Here is a 19,419-nt window from a genome sequence, read left to right on the forward strand (position 1 = left end):
AGCGAGCGAATTGTCTGTCCCTGTGTGCCCTGCGATTGGCTGGCAACCAGTTCAGGGTGTTCAGGGTGTCCCGTGCCTACTGCCCGAAAATAGCTGAGATGGGCTCCAGCACCCCCGCGACCCTACTGAGGATAACAGTTCAGATAATGAATGGATGGATGGATGGATGTACAGTACTCGTTTGGCGTAGAATCGGCGCATCATTATGACGTCAGGGTTTGACAATACAAGCATTCTAAATGTCAAACTCTCGTTTCTCTTCGTTTGAATATTTTGCCTTTTAGTATTAACGTGGAGAGGCATACGAATATTTTCCATTTGCATGCAATGCGAAAGCAAAGCTCAAAAATTACACATAAATGACAGGCGCGCACTTATGACATCAAGTTCTCCTGTATCACACTTTCGGCAAATCAACAATTCCTAAATTATGCGTGTTTCGATATCTGGACAGAATATCTGCAACACATCTATGTTAGTCCGTCTATAAAAATATATTTCGTTACGCTTTTCATAGAAACGCGTGGTACAGCACATGGTGCAAAACGGCCACAGGGACTTAGACTGTTTTCGTTATCATTTGTAACTCGTCGTTCGTTAAATTGGCAAGTGACAAATGCTGCCCTTTTAATATAAATTATAAGATGTTAGTGTGTGTTATACGTTATTTATACGTTATTTAGTACAACGTTTCCGTTTCACGACTTTGCAAAATTGGCTACACGATCCAAATCAAGCTAGCTCCGAACGTAGGGTTAGCATGTCCTTTGACAGTTTGACTCCACACAAGAAGCATCAGAAACGGACGTTAAATTTCCCAAGCTAAAGACTGAAAATGTCGGCGAGTAGAAGTTTATTTCACTATGTGAAGCAAAGAAGTCTGTGGAGGTATTTTCGCAAGAACGTTACAACATGGTCACCTGTCGGCGCTGCTTTCAATGCCAAACCCTACAAGAAACTTGAATTGTTTGAGAAAAATGTGGTGAGTACTGTATTGGTTTTATGCTACCCTTTATTTTGACAAAACAATGTTCCATATAATTTAGTTAGATTTGCTTCATAGTTTATTATTGTATTCTGCTAGGAATAGGAATAAGAATTTACAAGATGACTGGCATCACGTTTTATAATACCTTATAGAATGTATTGAATCGCCTCATTTTTTTATGAATAGCACACAAATACAATGTTTTTAATGTAATTCTTACTACACTAGGGGGAAATGGCTTTGGTATATAAATAGAAAATGCACGCAGGTAAAGGTACTGTTTTGTGTGTGTGTATATAGAAACCATGCATACGTTGGCTATGCATGTATCAAGTTAGCCTCAATATAATCCCAATCAAGTGCTGGAAACATATTTAGGTATGCTTTTAATCTGTGGTTACAGGGTTTGTTTGGTGTTCCGGAACTAAGTTCCCCTGCAGGATTCCAGGTGGCCACAAAAACAGCTCTGAAAAATACACAACTGTTGGTCGAAAAGGCATGCACTTGTGCCCCAGGGGTCGAAACTGTAACAGCTTTTGACCAGCTCTCTGATGGTCTTTGTAAAGTGGCAGACTTGGTAAGTTAGGCTCTGAGTACAATATGAAACTAGTAGTCATGAGTGTTATGTTATCAACAAAATTCCAATCACATTTAAACTGTAACAGCTTTTGGTCAGCTGTCTGATGGTCTTTGCAAATTGGCAGACTTGGTAAGTTAGGTTCCGAGGCTCAGAGTACAATCTAAAACTAGTACTCATGAGTGTTTTTATGGTATAAACAAAATTCTAATCCCATTTTGTAATTGGCTTATTAAAATGTGTCATGTTTTGAGTTTTTCCTGTCATGGTATTTTTAACTGCAGCATGTAGATCACATCATAATTATACATATGTTTATAGACCATCTGAAATGAGGTTAGAATTGTTCTTCTGATCAGTATATGGCAACAAATACATTTTATTTGTTCAGAACTATTACTTTGCCCTCTTTTAATAAAAGTCCGATTTGGACTTTTGCTGACTGCTTAGTGAATTGAAGCTTCATAAAGGTATAATGTGATTCTTTGCGATTTTGTCCAGGCGGATTTTGTTAAAGTGGCACACCCTGATCCTGTATATCGTGAGGCTGCAGAAAAGACATGCATTGAGATTGGAACAGTTGTGGAGAAGTAAGAGCGCAACATGTCATATCAGTCCATCCATGTCAGTCAATAAGCCAACTCAGAAACGTTTCTTTCAGGTTGAACACTAATGTGGAGCTATGTAAGAGTTTAAAGAATTTGCTGGACAGGCCAGACCTTGTGGCTCAGCTGGACCCTGATACAAGGTGCCCAATCACATGTCATTCAAAATCGAACAATAAAGTTGTGAAATTGAGAAGAGGAAAAATAAAAACTGGCGTCTGCAATGTTTTTGCAGGAGAGTTGCAGAGTTATTTATGTTTGACTTTGAGATCAGCGGGATTCATCTTGATGAGAATTTGGTGAGTCCTTTTTTGTATGTGGACATAGTTTCCGTCTCATCACTACACAGAATTAACAAACATTTTTGTTTTGTGGTACATTGCTGTTACAGAGGAAAGAGGCAGTTGCTCTCCATGTTAAGCTCTTGGATTTGAACAATGACTTCCTGGTTGGCTCTCACATGCCCAACAGAATTGCCAGATCTGGCATTCCTGAACATCTCCAATTGCACTTTGCCAGCACGGGAAGTTTTTTGGAAGTTGGGGGTTTACATGCTGACTCTCCAGATGATTTGGTAAGCCACTGTATCAAGAGCAGAACTTTACTTTCATTGCTCAGTAGGTGGGGCCCTTGTTCTATAAATCCTTGAAGAAGGGCACTTTAGGTCAATGCATAAAGGAGTATGGTGGATACAAATTGTATCAAAAACTATTTTTTACAATAATGAACAGTTGATTATCTATTTTCTGAACCACTTCTCAAACAATGATACAACACTATTTTTTCTTTCCTTAGGTAGAGGATGTTATGGTGGTCTGTGCAGCCCTTTGAGACTTTGATTCAGGGCTACACAAATAAATATGACTTCACTTGACTATTTGTAATTTGGACTAATTATTGTTAAATCAGTGTGATCAAAGCTTTATTATTTGTGCTTGGATAAAAAAAGGCAAATGTCCTTTTCGTATCCAACTCAAAAGTTAACTTTCAAATGACTCCCTTGAAAAAATAAACATATGGTATATGCTTATAATTCTTTAGTGTCATTAATTAGTTTTACCCGTTTAATTTACACCCTTCAGAGAAATAGTTCCCCTGCACAGCTACTATAATAAACTAAATTGAAAAACATCCATAATTTCTATTAACCATCATATTTCTCTTTGGAAAAAGTATGTTATGTGTTTTGAGCCTTAATAGCTTCTCTTGTTACTGTCTCAAATTTTTAGTTGCGAGAATTAGCCTACCGGATTTACCTGTACCCAAATGCAGACCTGATGGAGTGTCTGGAGGAACTCCTCAGATGTAGACACAAGTTGGCCACACTGGTGGGATACGAGTCCTATGGTCACAGAGCCTTAAAGGGAACGATGGCTGCAACCCCAGGTTTGTTATGTTCAATATAAATGTTCTATGCTGCAAAAAATTGCAGTGTTGTTTTACATAGATTGTATGCTCCCTAGGAATCTTTGTGACATTTATCTCTCTGACATCCAAAGTTCACTACATTCTGTAGAAGTTAAATCAATTTGTTTGTATGCAGTAGGGCTGCAGCTAACAATTATTTTAATAATCGATGAATCAGTAGATTTTCGATTGATCGATCAGTCTGTTTTTTTAAAAACATTTTTTCAATTTCCTTCTCTTCATTAAAATATGGAAATTTTGGACGGACAGAAAATTGAATATTCTTAAAAGTAAATAGCTTATAAATAAACAAACACATACAAATGTATGCTATACACCTGCAAATATGAATTATTATTTTTTATGAAGTGCAGAAAAAGGGAGGCAACATCGGAGGGTAATTTAAGTACTTTGTCTGATGTTTGTTGTTTTTTATTTATTACAATAAACATATGCCCAAAGGGAGTAAGATGAAAGCCAAAGCTTTTAAGTACCTACCCCTGTTCCATTTTTTCCTTTTTGGTTATTGTAAAATCAAAACAAAAAACAGAACTTTACCTCACAAAGGCAAATTGGAAGATAAAGAAAATACATTTCAAACTTACAATAGTAATGCTAGTTCATTTACCCAAAATACTTAAGGTACATATTATTTTAATTGATGTAAATAAGGGACATTTTAAGGTCGACAATGACTTTTTGATATTGTGCAAAAATACTGGACTCCTAAGTTCTGGATTTCCCTGAGATTATAAATGTCTGCTCTGTTCTAAAACAACTGTTGAATATGTTGCTTACTTGCTTTGTATACTAATAATATGGATTTGCGTTTCACCACATTTTCAACTGTTATCATATTGGATTTTATAAACTATATCCCAGCCCATATGACTATCCTAATAGCCTTCTATAACTGAATATATGATTTTATATTGCTCTTATATATATTTCACCAAATCTCTATATAATAACTAAAGTAAGGCTAATTAATGAAATGTCCATTATATGAGTGATTTTTGATCAAAATATATGTCTTCATCTACTTAAAACTGCAACGTCTACATCTTATTGTACATTGCATGTTTTCTACAGTACTTTTAGTTTAATTCAAAATATGGTCTCAATGCGCCCTCTGCTGGACTAATATGGGACTACAACCATGCACTCTATTTGCACTGAATGGACGTGCTGAGAAACTAATCGATGATCTTAAGTCACATTTCCAAATTCCGGCCCGGGGGCTAATTACGGCCCGTAATAAAATTTTTACTAGCCCCCAGCCTCTGTCATAAAATCAATAATATACGGCCTGTAATGATGACCGTAGTATGAAATACATTTGTACAAAAAAAAAAAATATCAGTTGATGCCAGTAGCCCTTAGGCCACCTCACCCTTGGCTTTCTTTGAGAATTTTAGCCCAGCTTAATTCCAATATGGCTACTGTCAATAAAAAAGGAAAAGGAAAGTTGACTGTGAGGACCACTACTTTCAGGACAAGTGGAAATTGGAGTATTTATATTTTCACCAAAATCCAAAACGACTGCGTTTACCTAATTTGCCAAGAGACCGTAGCTGTTTTCCAAGAATATAATATCAAAAGGTACTACCAGACGAAATATGCTGGCTACAAAAAGTTAACTGGAAACAAACGCTGCGAAATGGTGAAGCAACTGGAAGCTGATTTAACAGCACAGCAGCACTTTTTCACGAGACCCTGCGAGTCAAATGAAAATGCTACAAAGGCGAGCTATGAGATTGTGAGACTGATTGCCAAGCCCTTCAAACCTTTCACGGAGGGTTAATTTATTAAAGACTGTTCAAAGAATTCCAAGCAGAAGTCGGCCATCACACATTTTCAGCTTATCAAGTTGGGACATGTTTCTGGAAGGTTTAGACACCCCTGATCTTAGTTAGTGATTTTATTGATTTGTTGTTGCAGCCTTTTGTATTCAGGAACTGTCTTAAGTTTCTATTAAGGAGAGCACAAAAATAACCTCAGTGTTTAAACAGAGCTTCTTTACTCCCACACAATAGTTGTTGATCAGCATGCTTCACATTTCTAGCTTTTTATATTTGAATACTAAAGACAATTGGAGAAACAAATCCTTACTTTTCTCATTGTGTATATGCTTTTAATTATGGCCTTGACATTACATACTTGGGCTCTCTCTATATCCCTGTTACCTGCACATGTTTTTATATATTGTCTTTTCCCCGCTCAAAAAATATCATACACTCATTTGGGGTTTTGGAGTTTGATGATTATTTGTTTTTTTATGTGTAATTTGGTTTTCTCATTACAGAAACAGTGATGAGGTTTCTTCAACTACTAACAGACAAGCTGTCAGAGAGGTACGGTTCTAAAATGAAACTATAAAATATTAATCTAATTAAAATTATTTATCATTGATGGGCCCTTGACTGTTAAAAGGTAATAGAGGGAAATAGTGAAAAATACATGTAATAATTCGAAGCTATAATACAGGATATGCATTCTAATTTTTTTCTTTTTAAACTGATGAATTGAGTTTGGCAAACTCTTAATGAAATACTCAGTAATGAGCACAAGCACTAAACAAAATAAAATATACTATTTGAGTAGAGTCTCATGCATGTTCTCCACCCAATTAAAAATGAATTCATTTGTTAGCTGTGAATGGTTTACCCATGTCAATATGCTAGTGATCTTATTTTTTCCTCCAAACTTGACAGAACTGCACTGGACTTTAAGATGATGAGTGATATGAAGAAAAAACTCAACCCTCGTCATTCTGTAGGTCACGTCTTGTTTATGTTACAGATGCATGTCATGTTCAAATGTTTCCCATCCTCAAGAACTCTCATTGTTTTGACACAGGAGCTTATGCCATGGGATCATCCCTTCCTCAGTGGAGTCTTGCGTGCTGAAAGGTTAGGATGGTCTTTTTAGGTGTGATTTGCTCTATTTTGCCAAGTCATGTATGCTAACATACATAAACAAGAACAAGGGCACACAAATAAATATTCATAAAATAATTTCTGTTTCAGATATAATATTGAGCCCAGTTTGTACAGTCCATACTTTTCTCTGGGGGCCTGCATGGAGGGTTTGAACATTCTCTTCTCTCGGCTCTACGGTGTCTCCCTCATGTCCGAGCACCCCGGCGTTGGGGAAGTGTGGAGCGACGATGTGCGCAAATTGGTATGCTGTTGTCATTTCTGCTAGCAGGGTGGTTGAATACTTAGCAGGTCTAAATTTTTCACTTTTTGCACATATTCCAGGCTGTGGTGCATGAAACAGAGGGGCTGCTTGGATATATCTACTGTGACTTTTTCCAACGGCCAGATAAACCTCACCAAGTGAGTATAAACAAATGCAGCAAATGTTTGTTAATAATCCTTATCAGTGCAATAGTGTAGTAAGTAACTTCACTCAGCTCAAACCAGTTACATTAGAACTGATTTTGACGACATACTTTTTTAACTTTTAGCAAAAGAATAAGTATGACGCTAGAAGAGTAGTGTGTTTTACTCTTATTTATTCTTCCAAGTCTTTTCACAAGCGCCTCTCACTTATGCCTCTGTGCTTTTTCTTGCATTGCAGCACTCTCTGTTGGAATTTGAGTTTCACAACACTATAATAACCTCTATAAAGATGTCAATTGGTTTATGGCCTCCAATAACTTCTAGATAGTCATCCCCCTTAGCATTACAGACTAAGGAGAAGCTAAGGCACCCTTGACTGTCTTCGTCTTCTTGTAAAAGGGCATTGTTTAATTACAAAATGGACGGGAAGCAGAGGTAACGGGATTGAGCCCGCATTTATAGGAGGAAATCGCTAACAACTATTTAAGCACTTTTTCGAGGAATGTTTTTTTTTTGGGGGGGGGGCGTGTCCTGATAGTAATATCCGGAGTGCTATAAACCTGTAATACTGTGAAAAGAAACTCACAAAAAAACGAAACAATGGTTGCCCTTTTGCTTCTTCGCCCACACAGGATTGTCACTTCACAATCCGGGGCGGTCGCTCTTGCCAGGAGACAGGCAGATACCAGCTGCCCGTTGTAGTTCTGATGCTGAGCCTGCCCCACCCTACTAGAAGTGCACCAACCTTGCTATCTCCTGGGATGATGGAGAACCTTTTCCATGAGATGGGTCATGCCATACATTCAATGCTGGGACGCACTCGTTACCAGCATGTCACAGGTGAGCTCAGCAGGCGCAGTGTTACATTTTTATTTTATTCTAAGGTTTTATTTGTGTTTGATTTATGTCATTTGAATGCATTAGGAGAAATAGATTAAAATATGTTTGAAAAGAGCATCACACTGCTGATTTAAATAATAATGTTCAGTGTTTTTAGATTAGTGAATTGTTGGGTGCCAAAAAGAACAAAAACGACAATTCAGATAATGCCCCACTCTTGTATTTTATAATTTGAGATTTTTAGGGGGTGGAATTTCTGTCATTCTTTGTTTTCTTACCAAACCTCTTCCCTCTTTTTAATCCTCCAGGAACCAGATGCGCAACAGATTTCGCAGAAGTGCCCTCCATCCTCATGGAGTATTTTGCCGCCGACTATCGAGTCGTCAGCCAGTTTGCACGTCATTATGAAACAGGGCAGGTATACATGAAACGTATGCATCATAAGCAGCATTTCAAACTGTAGCCATTCCTTGCTTTACTTTAATAACGGATGAACTTGGTCTCGTCAGCCTCTGCCTGAAAGTATGGTGACTCGTCTCTGTGAGTCCAAGAAGGTGTGCGGTGCGGCAGACACCCAGCTGCAGGTACAACAAATGAAAAAAAAAAAAAAAAAAAAAACCTGCAATCTGGCATTGAACATCTTTGTAATGTCCCAATTTTTAGGTTTTATCTGTTGAACAGCTCATCTCAAAATTGTTGACAATGAATTACAGTTCTGGTCCTTTTCCATGTTCATGTACAGATTTTCTATGCTGCACTGGACCAGACATACCACGGTAAACCCCAAAACCTATCCACCACTGAAATCCTCAAGGACATGCAGCAGAAGTACTACGGTTTGCCTTACACACCCAATACAGTAAGTTTCTGTTGATGTTCTTTTTGTTTGCTCAAGCATTAGGGCTGTATCCTAAATTTCCCACCGGATTCGTATATTTTCATCTTAACTTGATGTCCTGTTCATTTCTGTGCAATTAATAATGATGAAAAAGAGTGTAATTGTGCAGGTGTCCCTATACAATTGTTAAAGTTCATGCCAAAAGCTGCAACAAGGTGTCATTGTTACCCCTTTTGATTTCTTCTTATTTGATCCCAGCACAGTTTGAAAGAATAACATATTTTCCAAGATCTGGTGTTTGAATAAGCTTTCCCTTGAGGAACAATTAAAAACTCGTATTGTAATTCCATTTTGGGAGAAAAACATTTCATTATATCCCTGACTTTTACGGCTGTGGGCCAGGAGAAGAGGCTAGAAGGCATAAGACAATCAAAAACCATCATAATGGAGACACGACAGAGGTTTTTGGGTGTATTGGTATCTCTCGTCAATGAGATTACACTGCTGTTTTAGGGCCTGATTTGTATTTCTTCATCCATGTCTCAGTTTGTGCCTCATGGCTTTTTTCAGATGCTACCGATATTTATACATAGATATTTTGTCATGTAAACTATAATAATAATTATTTGTTTTCTTTTCAACTCTCATTCACCACGACAAAATTATTTTCACGGTTTTCCCATTATATGGGAAAAATGTGGTTTGCAACCGGGCAAAATGGTGTTACACTGTCTGCATAGGCTACATACCAACAAAGCTAGAATAGGATGGAAAAATGCAAATCATTCCTTTGTTTTATTATAAAAACATAGTATTAGAAGTTGAAAATCACAGCATGAAGAGAGATATAATTACCCATAAGATAACACTTTATTTTATTAAATGGGTTTTTGATTAAAACCTGTGCCTGCAAGTGACTGTTAAGTCAGATTAAACAGTTTAAAAAAGTAGGATAGAAAAAAATACATTGTTAAAAATTGCAAAATTTGTAGAACACTTTGGTTGAATATATTTGACACTGTAATTGGCCCATCTTCAAGATATACATGAATGGTGTCCTCAGCTAAGTAAATGTAAGGAGTGGTTTATACAGTTTCAAGTGCAACAAATTTTAAATATAACCTTTAATGGAACAAAAGTCTTTGTAAATAACTGTAGGGCCAGACTTTATGATTTGTGGGAGGTCTGTTTTATTTTTGTTTATTTCTTACCCTTGACAGCTGGTGTCTTTCCCAGGATTTCCCAGCATATTGTCGAGACCGTAAAAAGTGAATGCTGAAGGACCCCAGGGCAACTACACACAAAATAGATTAGAGGAACCCTTCCACTGTTTTGGAATTTCCATGTTTTGTCCTTTGAAAAAGGAGCCGCCTCCTTCAGCTTTGATGTTTTTTTTTCCGGTATTTTTTCCGAGTGATTTTAAACACTATAGTGATGTCAAGAAAAAAATTCTCAAATTTGATTCAATTACATACAGAGTGATTTCTCCTCAGTCTCTTCAAGTATATTTATCTTTGCATTAAAAAAACAGGAAAAAAAGCAATTCCCTTTCAATGTCATTTTGGGTTTGTTCACAGGCCTGGCAACTGAGATTTAGTCATCTCATCGGTTATGGCGCCAAATACTACTCCTACCTGATGTCCAGAGCTGTGGCATCAATGGTGTGGAAGCAGTGCTTCATTCAGGATCCTTTGAACAGGTGAGATGAAAGATTTTGGATCAAAACGCCACTGTTTTATTGATGACTTATTTCATGTGTTTGTAAGGGACATGGGTGAGCGTTACCGTCGGGAGATGCTGGCCCATGGAGGCGCCAAGGAACCCATGTTGATGGTGGAAGGTAATACATTCAGTTTCAGATAAATCTGTGCAACCGCCTCTCCAGTGAAACCAAATGAACATGTAACAAGTTGGCTTGGCCTTCGGCACGCATTCCAATTTTTCATACGGGCCTCTTTGTGGAATGATTTTGCCCACCGCTACCAGAGGGACATTTTTAACCAAGGTGTGTCTTCTAGTTAGCATCACAGGTGTCTTCAAAACAGAACCTCCTTAGAGACAGTTGTTCATCCTTTACCTTTGTTTTCCTGGAGAAAAATCTTTATTTCTTGATTCATCCGGTCTATTTATCTCTAAAATGTACTCTGATTACTTTGTTTTACTCATTTTGAACTTTATTTATTTTAACTTATTCAATTCCCGCAACTGAAAGAGAAAATTGAAGTTTTTTTAATAGTTCATTTGCTCATTCAGAAAGGTTTTGCAGCACATAAAGTATCAGATGTCATGTTAAGGTTGCTTTAAACTGGATGCCCTGGTAAAAGTTTGGCCTGAAAGAAAATTCAATTTTTTTATGGCTTATGTTATTATGTTTATACAAAGATGCAATGCCAACTAATGGTGTACTAATACATACTGGTCACACATATTACACAATTTTGAGGAGGGGGGGTCTGTCAATGGGTATAGCTTGTTCTTTCTGGCTGTATTGTGTCAGGACACCACATGGCAAGAAGAACTTGTAGTTATTCTCCTTTCACCTCCAACATTGTGCCCCACTTACAACTCCAAGCAGACGGTTTTGCACACTAAATGGCAGCCAACCTTTTGTTGTGATCTGCAATACTGTTGCGTTGCTTTTTTTTTTTTATTGCTGAGGGCTTTGGTCAATTTTTGGTCAGAATTCTGCAGGGTGTCTCCTAAGTCTCAGTTATTCTTCTTTCTCAGATGATTGAATGACTCCTGTGATACATCAACAGCATCAGTTCCATTTGCCTCTGGCTTTCAATTTGTTCACCAAAATTGTCGCTATCATTTGTCATCTTTTGTAGCGTCATATGTCATTCATTGTAAAGTTAGAGAGGTTCATTTCCAGGGTAATGACTTCAGTATGAGAGAGAAAGAGTGAATGTTGAGAGAATCAAAAAAAGGTCACTTGAAACTGGAATAGGATACACAATCCAGAACAATATAATCTTTCAAACAAAGACCCATGTAAATTGAGGTGTGTGACTTTTCTCTAAGCAAGCCAAGACAGTGAGCATCCATTAATGCCTATCCAGGAATACACAGTTCCCTGTCCTCTGTGCTGCTGGCTGTTTTCAAGTAGAAAGAGTATTGAAATTCAAAGCTGCAGAGAAGCACAAAAAAGAGTAGAGGGGATCTGAGGAGAAGAAAAGAGGTGACCGAGCAGCTCGACTAACCTTTCAGACCAGGGATCTATGGCTTGTGAGCCATATATGGCTCTTTTCGTGAGTACATATGGCTCGGCGATAAAATGAACTTGTGCAACTATTAAATATTTTGTTACATGATTGCCGCAATGCAGAGACAATATTGATGCTCACAGTGTCGGTTCCAGTATTTATAATACTCAATTTTAACAACAGTTCACACCAACAGACCTCAGTGTGGCTGTAAATTGATAAATAGCATTTTATATGGAAGCTCATTAAACAATTTATTATTATTGTTTAGATCCTTTATTATGAATACCCACAAAACAAAATTCAACCCGAAACAAACATTTTACTAAAAACCCTAGCATAGCACCTAGAGCAATTTGGTTGGGTGAGCAGTAGGAATGGGCAAAGCTATACACAGGGCGTGCATACTCTTTCTCCTGGCCCAAAAGCAGCTGCACTGAAGATAAATACGTTGGTATTTGTGCAGTATTTCATGATATTTTTACAAAATATCACTGCTTGCACCTTGTTTTGCAACAATTATTTAGGACAAAAATGCCAGTCAAAATGAACTTCACCACTCTTGGGTCCCTGCAGAAGCGAAACGGATTTTAGGTGGTATAGTTATATTAATATGGGACACATGCCCCGGCATAATTATTAATTAATAGATTTGATCAAATCATCAAACATCACACAGTGAAATAAAATGTGCTGAAGATTGGCTTTTGTCTTCAGAGCGGGTTTTTTGAGTTTTGTCTTACTGTTTTTCTGGCACCCGTTTTAGACTGTTCTCTCAAAAACAAATCTGGCATCCAAAATGTATCTATTTTCTCGTGTGCCCCAGATTTTTAAAGTAATTGTTTAAAATTGAGTTTTAAATGAGATCTCATCTCATCTCATCTTATTAGCTGCACCGCTTATCCCCAGTAGGGTCGCGGGGGGTGCTGGAGCCCATCGCAGCAATCATCGAGCAGTGGGCAGGGGACACCCTGAACTGGTTGCCAGCCAATTGCAGGGCACACGGGGACAGACAACTCACTCGCCCATTCACACCTAGGGACAATTTGGACCAGCCAATTCACCTGAAATGCATGGTTTTTTTTTTGGAATGTGGGAGGAAACCGGAGTGCCCGGAGGAAACCCACGCAAGCACGGGGAGAACATACAAACTCCGCACAGGAAGTCTGGAGCTGGATTTGAACCCACGCAGGAGGTTCCCATGACATGAACTGTGCCGCACAAGCGCTAACCACTGCTCCGCCGTGCTGCCCTTTTAAATGAGATTCAGTTCATAAATGCTATCTGTATCACTATACTGTGAGCATGGCTGATAAAATAAAACTGTTTTTTGTAAAAAGTTTGCACCTGTCCGTTTTCAAGAGATTTTTAGGTTGTAAACCCCACTAAGTCAAGGTTTGAAGAAAATTGCCACTTTGGCTCTGTTTTTTAGCAAAACATTGGCATTTTAAAATGGCCAAAAGCTCCCAAATGTTGAATTAAGCTGGATGTGTTTCCATAAGTGTCACTCAATCAGCTAAGGAAGCCTTTTGCCAGTGTGTGTACTGCCCACTAAAGTCTTGCTACTCTTCCCGGATCTTGTAACTGTTGTTTAAGGAAATGAGCCCACACACTCTGTAATTACATCCTTTGAAGTTTGATACCATCATTTGCTTGTACGTTGGACCCTAAGTGTAATTTCTTGCATCTTCACATGTTACACATATTCTAGAGCAGGCACTTTTAAACTACTTGAAGCAGACACAAAAGTGTTGCATCAAACTTAATTCCGTTCATATTACTGTGCATAAATCTACAGAATCACAATACAGCTCAAGTTACTGCACGCTGAGGTTTGCGCTCTTTTTAAGCGTACAAACCCGTACTGTTTCCGATCAAACTTGCGAGGACCCAATTAAAGTTATGAAAGTACAGGAACACGGCCAAGCCCTGAGGACCAAGAGCCAGATACAATGAAGCTTTCAGGTCGGCTAGACATAGTTTTCTAATGTACAGCAGTAAATGAGTGAAATATAAAACCTTGTTTTTTGCACTGTTTTGACACAACCTTATTACCTTTAAATCACCTCAAGGGTAATAGATATATATGATAGTTTGGTGTTTCTACTGCTCATTTTTGTCAGACTGCTACTGCAGATTATTTGTCACTGTAACCACAAATAAATTCACGATTACATTCCCTTTTTTTTTTCAAAACCAGTTCCAGAGGTCTGCACAAACCATAAGAATAGGGTATATTTTTGGGTAGGTTTACCGTGAGCGTATTTTAAACAGTAGCGTTCTTCAAAGAGGTTCCAATCAGTGGCCAACCTATTTTGAAAGCAATTTCCAAATGTTTCTTCTGCGTTTTGTCCCAAGAGATCACATGCTAACGGGCTCAGAGCTGTTTAGCAGTCGCACAAGTCTTTACTGGACTCGATGGTAATCTCCCACCACTCTTGTAAGTAGATAAACAAGCCTTCCAGTGTGCGTGCTTGTAAATCTGAAATTGGGTGTCATCGTTTAAAACCTTCTCTGCACACATTTTGGCTTTTGGTCTAGTAGTGAGTCCTTTTCTAGATTTGCAGCTCTGTGACGCAGTTTAAAAACGTTCTGTGTGCATGCAAAGGCTCAGACACTTGATGTGTGGTCCGTTAAGACAACATATTCCTCAAATATTTTACATTTACATACTTGTGTTTTGTCTAGTCTCTTCCACACCCCCTCGTTTGCTCCTCACCAGTCCAATCAGATCTTGCTGAGCGTTGTTATGACTCCGAGGTTATCTCGGCATTCTATTCCAAACTCTCCCAGGGATCTCCCAGGGAGAGTGAATTTTCTCCCCAGGAGCTTGTTTATGAACGTCTAGTATGAGATCGGTTTCAAGGTCTGAGAGCCTCAAACATGAACTGTATATACGTAATAGCTGCTATAAAATTCTGTAAATTATGTAAAACAATAGAATCAAGCAAACAATTTTAAAAGTTATGTTATGTTTTTTGTTGTTTTTGAAGTGCCACACACAAGCCCACTCTTTTAGGGTGGCTGCGGTCCAATATCCCACTTGTCTTAATCCCCCCTGCACCAAGTGCAAATGAATCCCCCTCTTCACATTCAGAACAATAACCATTTGCAGTAACATGAATTTGTTGAGAAAGATTAACTCATTCACTGCCGCTGACTGCTATAAATGTCAAAGATCTACTCCAATTCGCTATACAGTATATGAATACTACTCTGTATTTACTTGGATCAGATCCTCACCAATCCAAGTATCGCCCACCCCTAGAGTTTTTACCAAGTGGACGTGTTTGCATCTTCAGCCATGCGTGTCTGCATGTGTGTGTGTGACCCATGCAGGAAACTCAGTCAGGGAGTCATTGCGGGTACGCGTTTATTGACATAGGCAAATCCACAGGGGCAAAGCAAGCGACTTCAAAGCCAGCATTCTACTGATGTGCAATGCCAGCAAAGAGGAGTGTTCCACGCATGACCTCACGTACAAATGTACTTACTAAACACACACGACGCTCCTGTTTACTTTGTAGTAGAATAAACGTCAACTGTCGGGTATATGATGATCACATCTGAATTTGCCTGTTTGCTCCCAACTTTGTGTTTTGGGGGGAAAGCCCCTTAGTAAACCAGTGTTTCTGTTTTGTCTTAAATCGTATTCTTGGTGTTGACTAATGAATAAGCCCAACTCACGCAGACCCTAGAGGTAGGGGTTTGGATTGTTTTGACCCAAAGAGCCATAAAAGCAAAATATTTTGATTTTTGTTGACACACTATATGTTCTGACAAACAAATGGAACAAAAACACCAAACCCGCTCTCCAGACTAAAGCTATTTATTACACTGTGTGCCGTTTGACGATTTGATAAAATGTATGATATAATATTGTTAGAGCCTGTGTCCCATATCAATATAAGTAAACTTCTTGAAATTGATCTCCCTCCCACTGTTGATGAGTATATCTGGCTTGTAGATGATTTATTTCTTGCTTATTTATGTATCGTTCTAATTTTGGTGACTTCAAAGCTGATTGAAATGTATGCAATGATGAGACTGAACTGACAAACATATTTTTGTCCTAAATAATGGTTTCAAAACAATGTGCGAACAAAGTTATATAACTTCGGCACAGACGGCACTGGGCGAGAGAGTGTGTTGGTTGTGTGTGCAGAAATCCGCTCACAATGTGACTTTCCCTGCGGGGATGAATAAAGTATCTATCTCTATCTATCTATCTATCCAAGTAAATTGCTCCGTGTGCCTTGCTGTAGTTTTCCGGTGTTTGCAAAGAGTCTGGTACATGTTTTATAATTTTTTATATTCAATTTTTTAAATATATTCAAATGAATTAATAACTAGATGGAAATCAATAAATTCTTTAAAATAAAACCTTTATTTAAAATACATAAATATCATAATAAATAGATATGTAAAGAAGATGTACTCACCGAGCGACTGCCTGAGTATAAAAAAAGTGTGACTAATAAAAATGTGTTTTGATGCCATTCTCCCTATTGCCCTGTTGTGTGTCAAACTAGGAGTCCCTAAGTAATATTTTTGTTAAAAAGCAATATCGACGACCAACTAACATGGACCGACCGACACCTTTAGAAATAATCTGGTATTGGCACCAGTCCTTAAATGCTCAATTCCGTCTTTGAAATTTTGAGTAGATATGTTTTGTTCAAATTCACATCATACAATGGCATTAACTCACTTGTGGCTTTCATATTTTTGTTTGGACATGAATACTTGGAATAAAGTAAAAACAATCTTTTAAGAAGCAGCAATGGAAAATTTAAAAAAAATGACCCCAAGTAAAATGAAAACTGACAAACATAAAACCTCAAAGCGTGCACCGTGCTTGCTGGTAATATGCTTTATAATCATGTAGGTAATATTATTCTCACTGTATGAACAATAAAGCATGGATGTAATATAATGCTGCTCAAATAAAAAATGAAGAGCAGAGTAGTCTCACAAAGACGCTGTGTATATACTATGTACTAAACAACATTGTTTTAGAGCCACTGGTTCCATGCATTTGTGGTTAGCTATTGTTGAAATTTACTATCAAAATGTAGCGTTTACCAAATTGTTCGAATTAGTTATCCGACGCCATTAACCAAACACAACCTACATTCACCCAACAATTTATGCACGCTCATTTCTTGAGGGAAAAGATGAACAGGAAGCCGTCATTTCCACACGGGGGCAGATTTAATTTCATTAACAATTTAAAACGACCGAATTAGTGACGTTGGAGTCTCTGGGAAGCTTTTTTCTCAAGTCCTTTAGCTTTCTCTTATTGGCCATCTTCTCCCCGCATAACGGCTTGCTGACTCCTACTATGAGCGTGCCAAGTAAGCCCCCTGGGCTTCACCATCTCGGGGAAGAGCGTCTCTATGTCTGGGGTACTCAAAACAACCCCGAGTGTTTCTCAAAACAACGCCTGCCGTCCTCCGTCAGAGTCCTGTTAACAAAACTAGACAAAATATTCTGCATTTGGAACAGCCTGACCTGTCATTGAATTAAAGCCTCCTCAATGAAAATCTTTATTGCATTATGAGTCAATCGTATAAAACCCTTTATAGTCAAATGTATAAAATCCTTCACTATGTATTGACAAACTCATTAAAAGTAGCAAACCGTGGTTGCTTTCGAATACACAAAAGGCCAATTTAAACATGGCAAATTTTGTTTTTGCAAACGATCACACAAAGTGTGTGAACGAATTATAATTTTGAGCAATCTGAATGATACTCAGGCATTGCCTTTTTTACTGTTACAGGTATGCTTCAAAGGCGGCCCTCGATTGAGGATTTAGTGGAAGCACTTGTTTCGGAGCTGCAGCCAAACTTTGAAACCTTCATCATGGATTCAGAGAGCTGATATGTCTCGGCCATAAGGACATTCGCTAACAGAGAAAATTTGACCCACACAGCAATGTGATGGGGATACATGCCAAAATTTACAGAATGTGTAAGTATTAAACAATAAGAACTTGAGATTGCTGACATGTTTTGACTCTTAACTTTCATTTTAAATACATTTTCTACTCTGGGACCAAGCTTCTTTATATAATAGAACAAGTACCGTAAATTCTGGACTATAGAGCGCACCTGATTATAAGCCGCACCCACCACATTTTCAGAGGAAAACCGATTTCGTACATACATAAGCCGCACCTGTATATAAGCCGCAAGCGCCCACGTTAAAAAATTGTAACACAAACATTAAATGTATCTAGACCCGACTTCAAGCCACGCGGTTGAAATTAAATGTCCTTTATTAACATATACAGTTCATAAATCAAGGTTTGATGCAGACCTGCAGAGTCCGGGTACCCGTTGAAACTAATCCAAGGAAAAAAAGTCTATATTCCCAAAGGTAAGGGTGGGAAAAATAAATATCCACTATTGTCCGCCGCGACAACAGGTCTCACTCACCTTTACCCCACTTCCCGTCAGCCCGCGTTTGCTCCGCCCCTCTTATTTAATTCGCAAAATATCAGAATAAGTGTCTCAAATAAATACATTACAAAAATATACAGGTGCAAATGCATATTATACATGGGTTACACACCAAGAGAGTTTTCAAAGCGTTAAGAATAATAATATAACTTTCATCCCAAACCGTGCCTGTGAAGGGTAGCAAAACGCTACTAGCAACACGCTCGCAACACAGTAAACGACTGTTAAAAAAAACATACCGTACTTGTAATAATCACGGTAAAACTGTCCTCATCTACTTCCTAATAACTAATGTCACTAAAGTCGTCGTCCTCAGTTTGGGAAAGAGACTTTGTCATATAGACGTCGTTCCACGCTCCCTTATTCAAAAACACGCTAGCAACACGCTCGCAGAGTAAAGTTTACGTGCAGTAGCTCTGTTTCCTTCTTTTTTCGGACTGCTCGATTGCACTTAGGCACATGACACAGCTTTCAAGCTTTCTTTTTGCAATTTGCATGGTGAGGATATTTCTACGCTTATTTAATTTGTGCACAAGCTAAGAAGTTGCAGTCTTCCTCGGTGCATATATTCCACCGGTCTAAATCTTACCCTTTGTACTCGAGCGCCGCTGGCGGCCGTTAGAAAAATTATATAAATTGGCTGCATCACTGAATAAGCCGCAGGGTTGAACGTTTGGGAAAAAAGTAGCGGCTTATAGTCCGAAATTTACGGTACTCATGTTTTCCACCTTTTAGTTTTTGTGAAAGTACTGATACATCGATGTGTTTGTGTGTGCGAATGAATAAGTGTGAGGCACATTTAAAGCGCTATGGGATGTGTTCTGTGACTTGAAAAGCACTATATAAATGCAGACCATTCACCATCAAACAATGTCTGTCATTTTACAATACTGAGACGATATTAGTGTGTTTTATCAAGAGCCAGTTCAAAAGCGCTCGTGCCGTGTTTTGTTGCACTTCTTGGCTGTAGATAGAAAGAGTTGGAAATCCCCATGACACTTGCATCCCTTCATGAACTCCCCTGTAATATAAGCGGCCGAGTGGTGGGTCATGCTAAAGCCAAACGCAGAAATGTGAGCTCGTGCTAAGCTCACAAGTAGCTCATATTAACGCTTTTATATGGTAGTTAGCAGCTGAGGTGACA

General features: G+C 38.3%; 1 protein-coding gene across 1 annotated transcript; it reads left to right on the forward strand.

Moving 5' to 3' along the window:
• Positions 1–244: 244 nt before the first annotated feature.
• On the forward strand, positions 245–17,821 carry LOC148358784 (mitochondrial intermediate peptidase-like). Its single transcript, XM_088346167.1, has 19 exons — positions 245–982; positions 1,392–1,565; positions 2,067–2,155; positions 2,227–2,313; positions 2,406–2,469; positions 2,562–2,744; positions 3,400–3,556; positions 5,883–5,931; positions 6,292–6,352; positions 6,437–6,489; positions 6,607–6,760; positions 6,841–6,918; positions 7,557–7,764; positions 8,073–8,182; positions 8,274–8,348; positions 8,507–8,623; positions 10,180–10,301; positions 10,369–10,442; positions 17,594–17,821. Exons 1-19 carry the CDS (start codon positions 836–838, stop codon positions 17,692–17,694), a joined length of 2,103 nt encoding a protein of 700 aa, XP_088202293.1. The 5' UTR covers positions 245–835; the 3' UTR covers positions 17,695–17,821.
• Positions 17,822–19,419: the final 1,598 nt, after the last annotated feature.

This window comes from Urocampus carinirostris, chromosome 10, assembly GCF_059441175.1.
Source record: "Urocampus carinirostris isolate Australia breed hairy pipefish chromosome 10, RoL_Ucar_1.0, whole genome shotgun sequence".
Taxonomy (NCBI): domain Eukaryota; kingdom Metazoa; phylum Chordata; class Actinopteri; order Syngnathiformes; family Syngnathidae; genus Urocampus; species Urocampus carinirostris.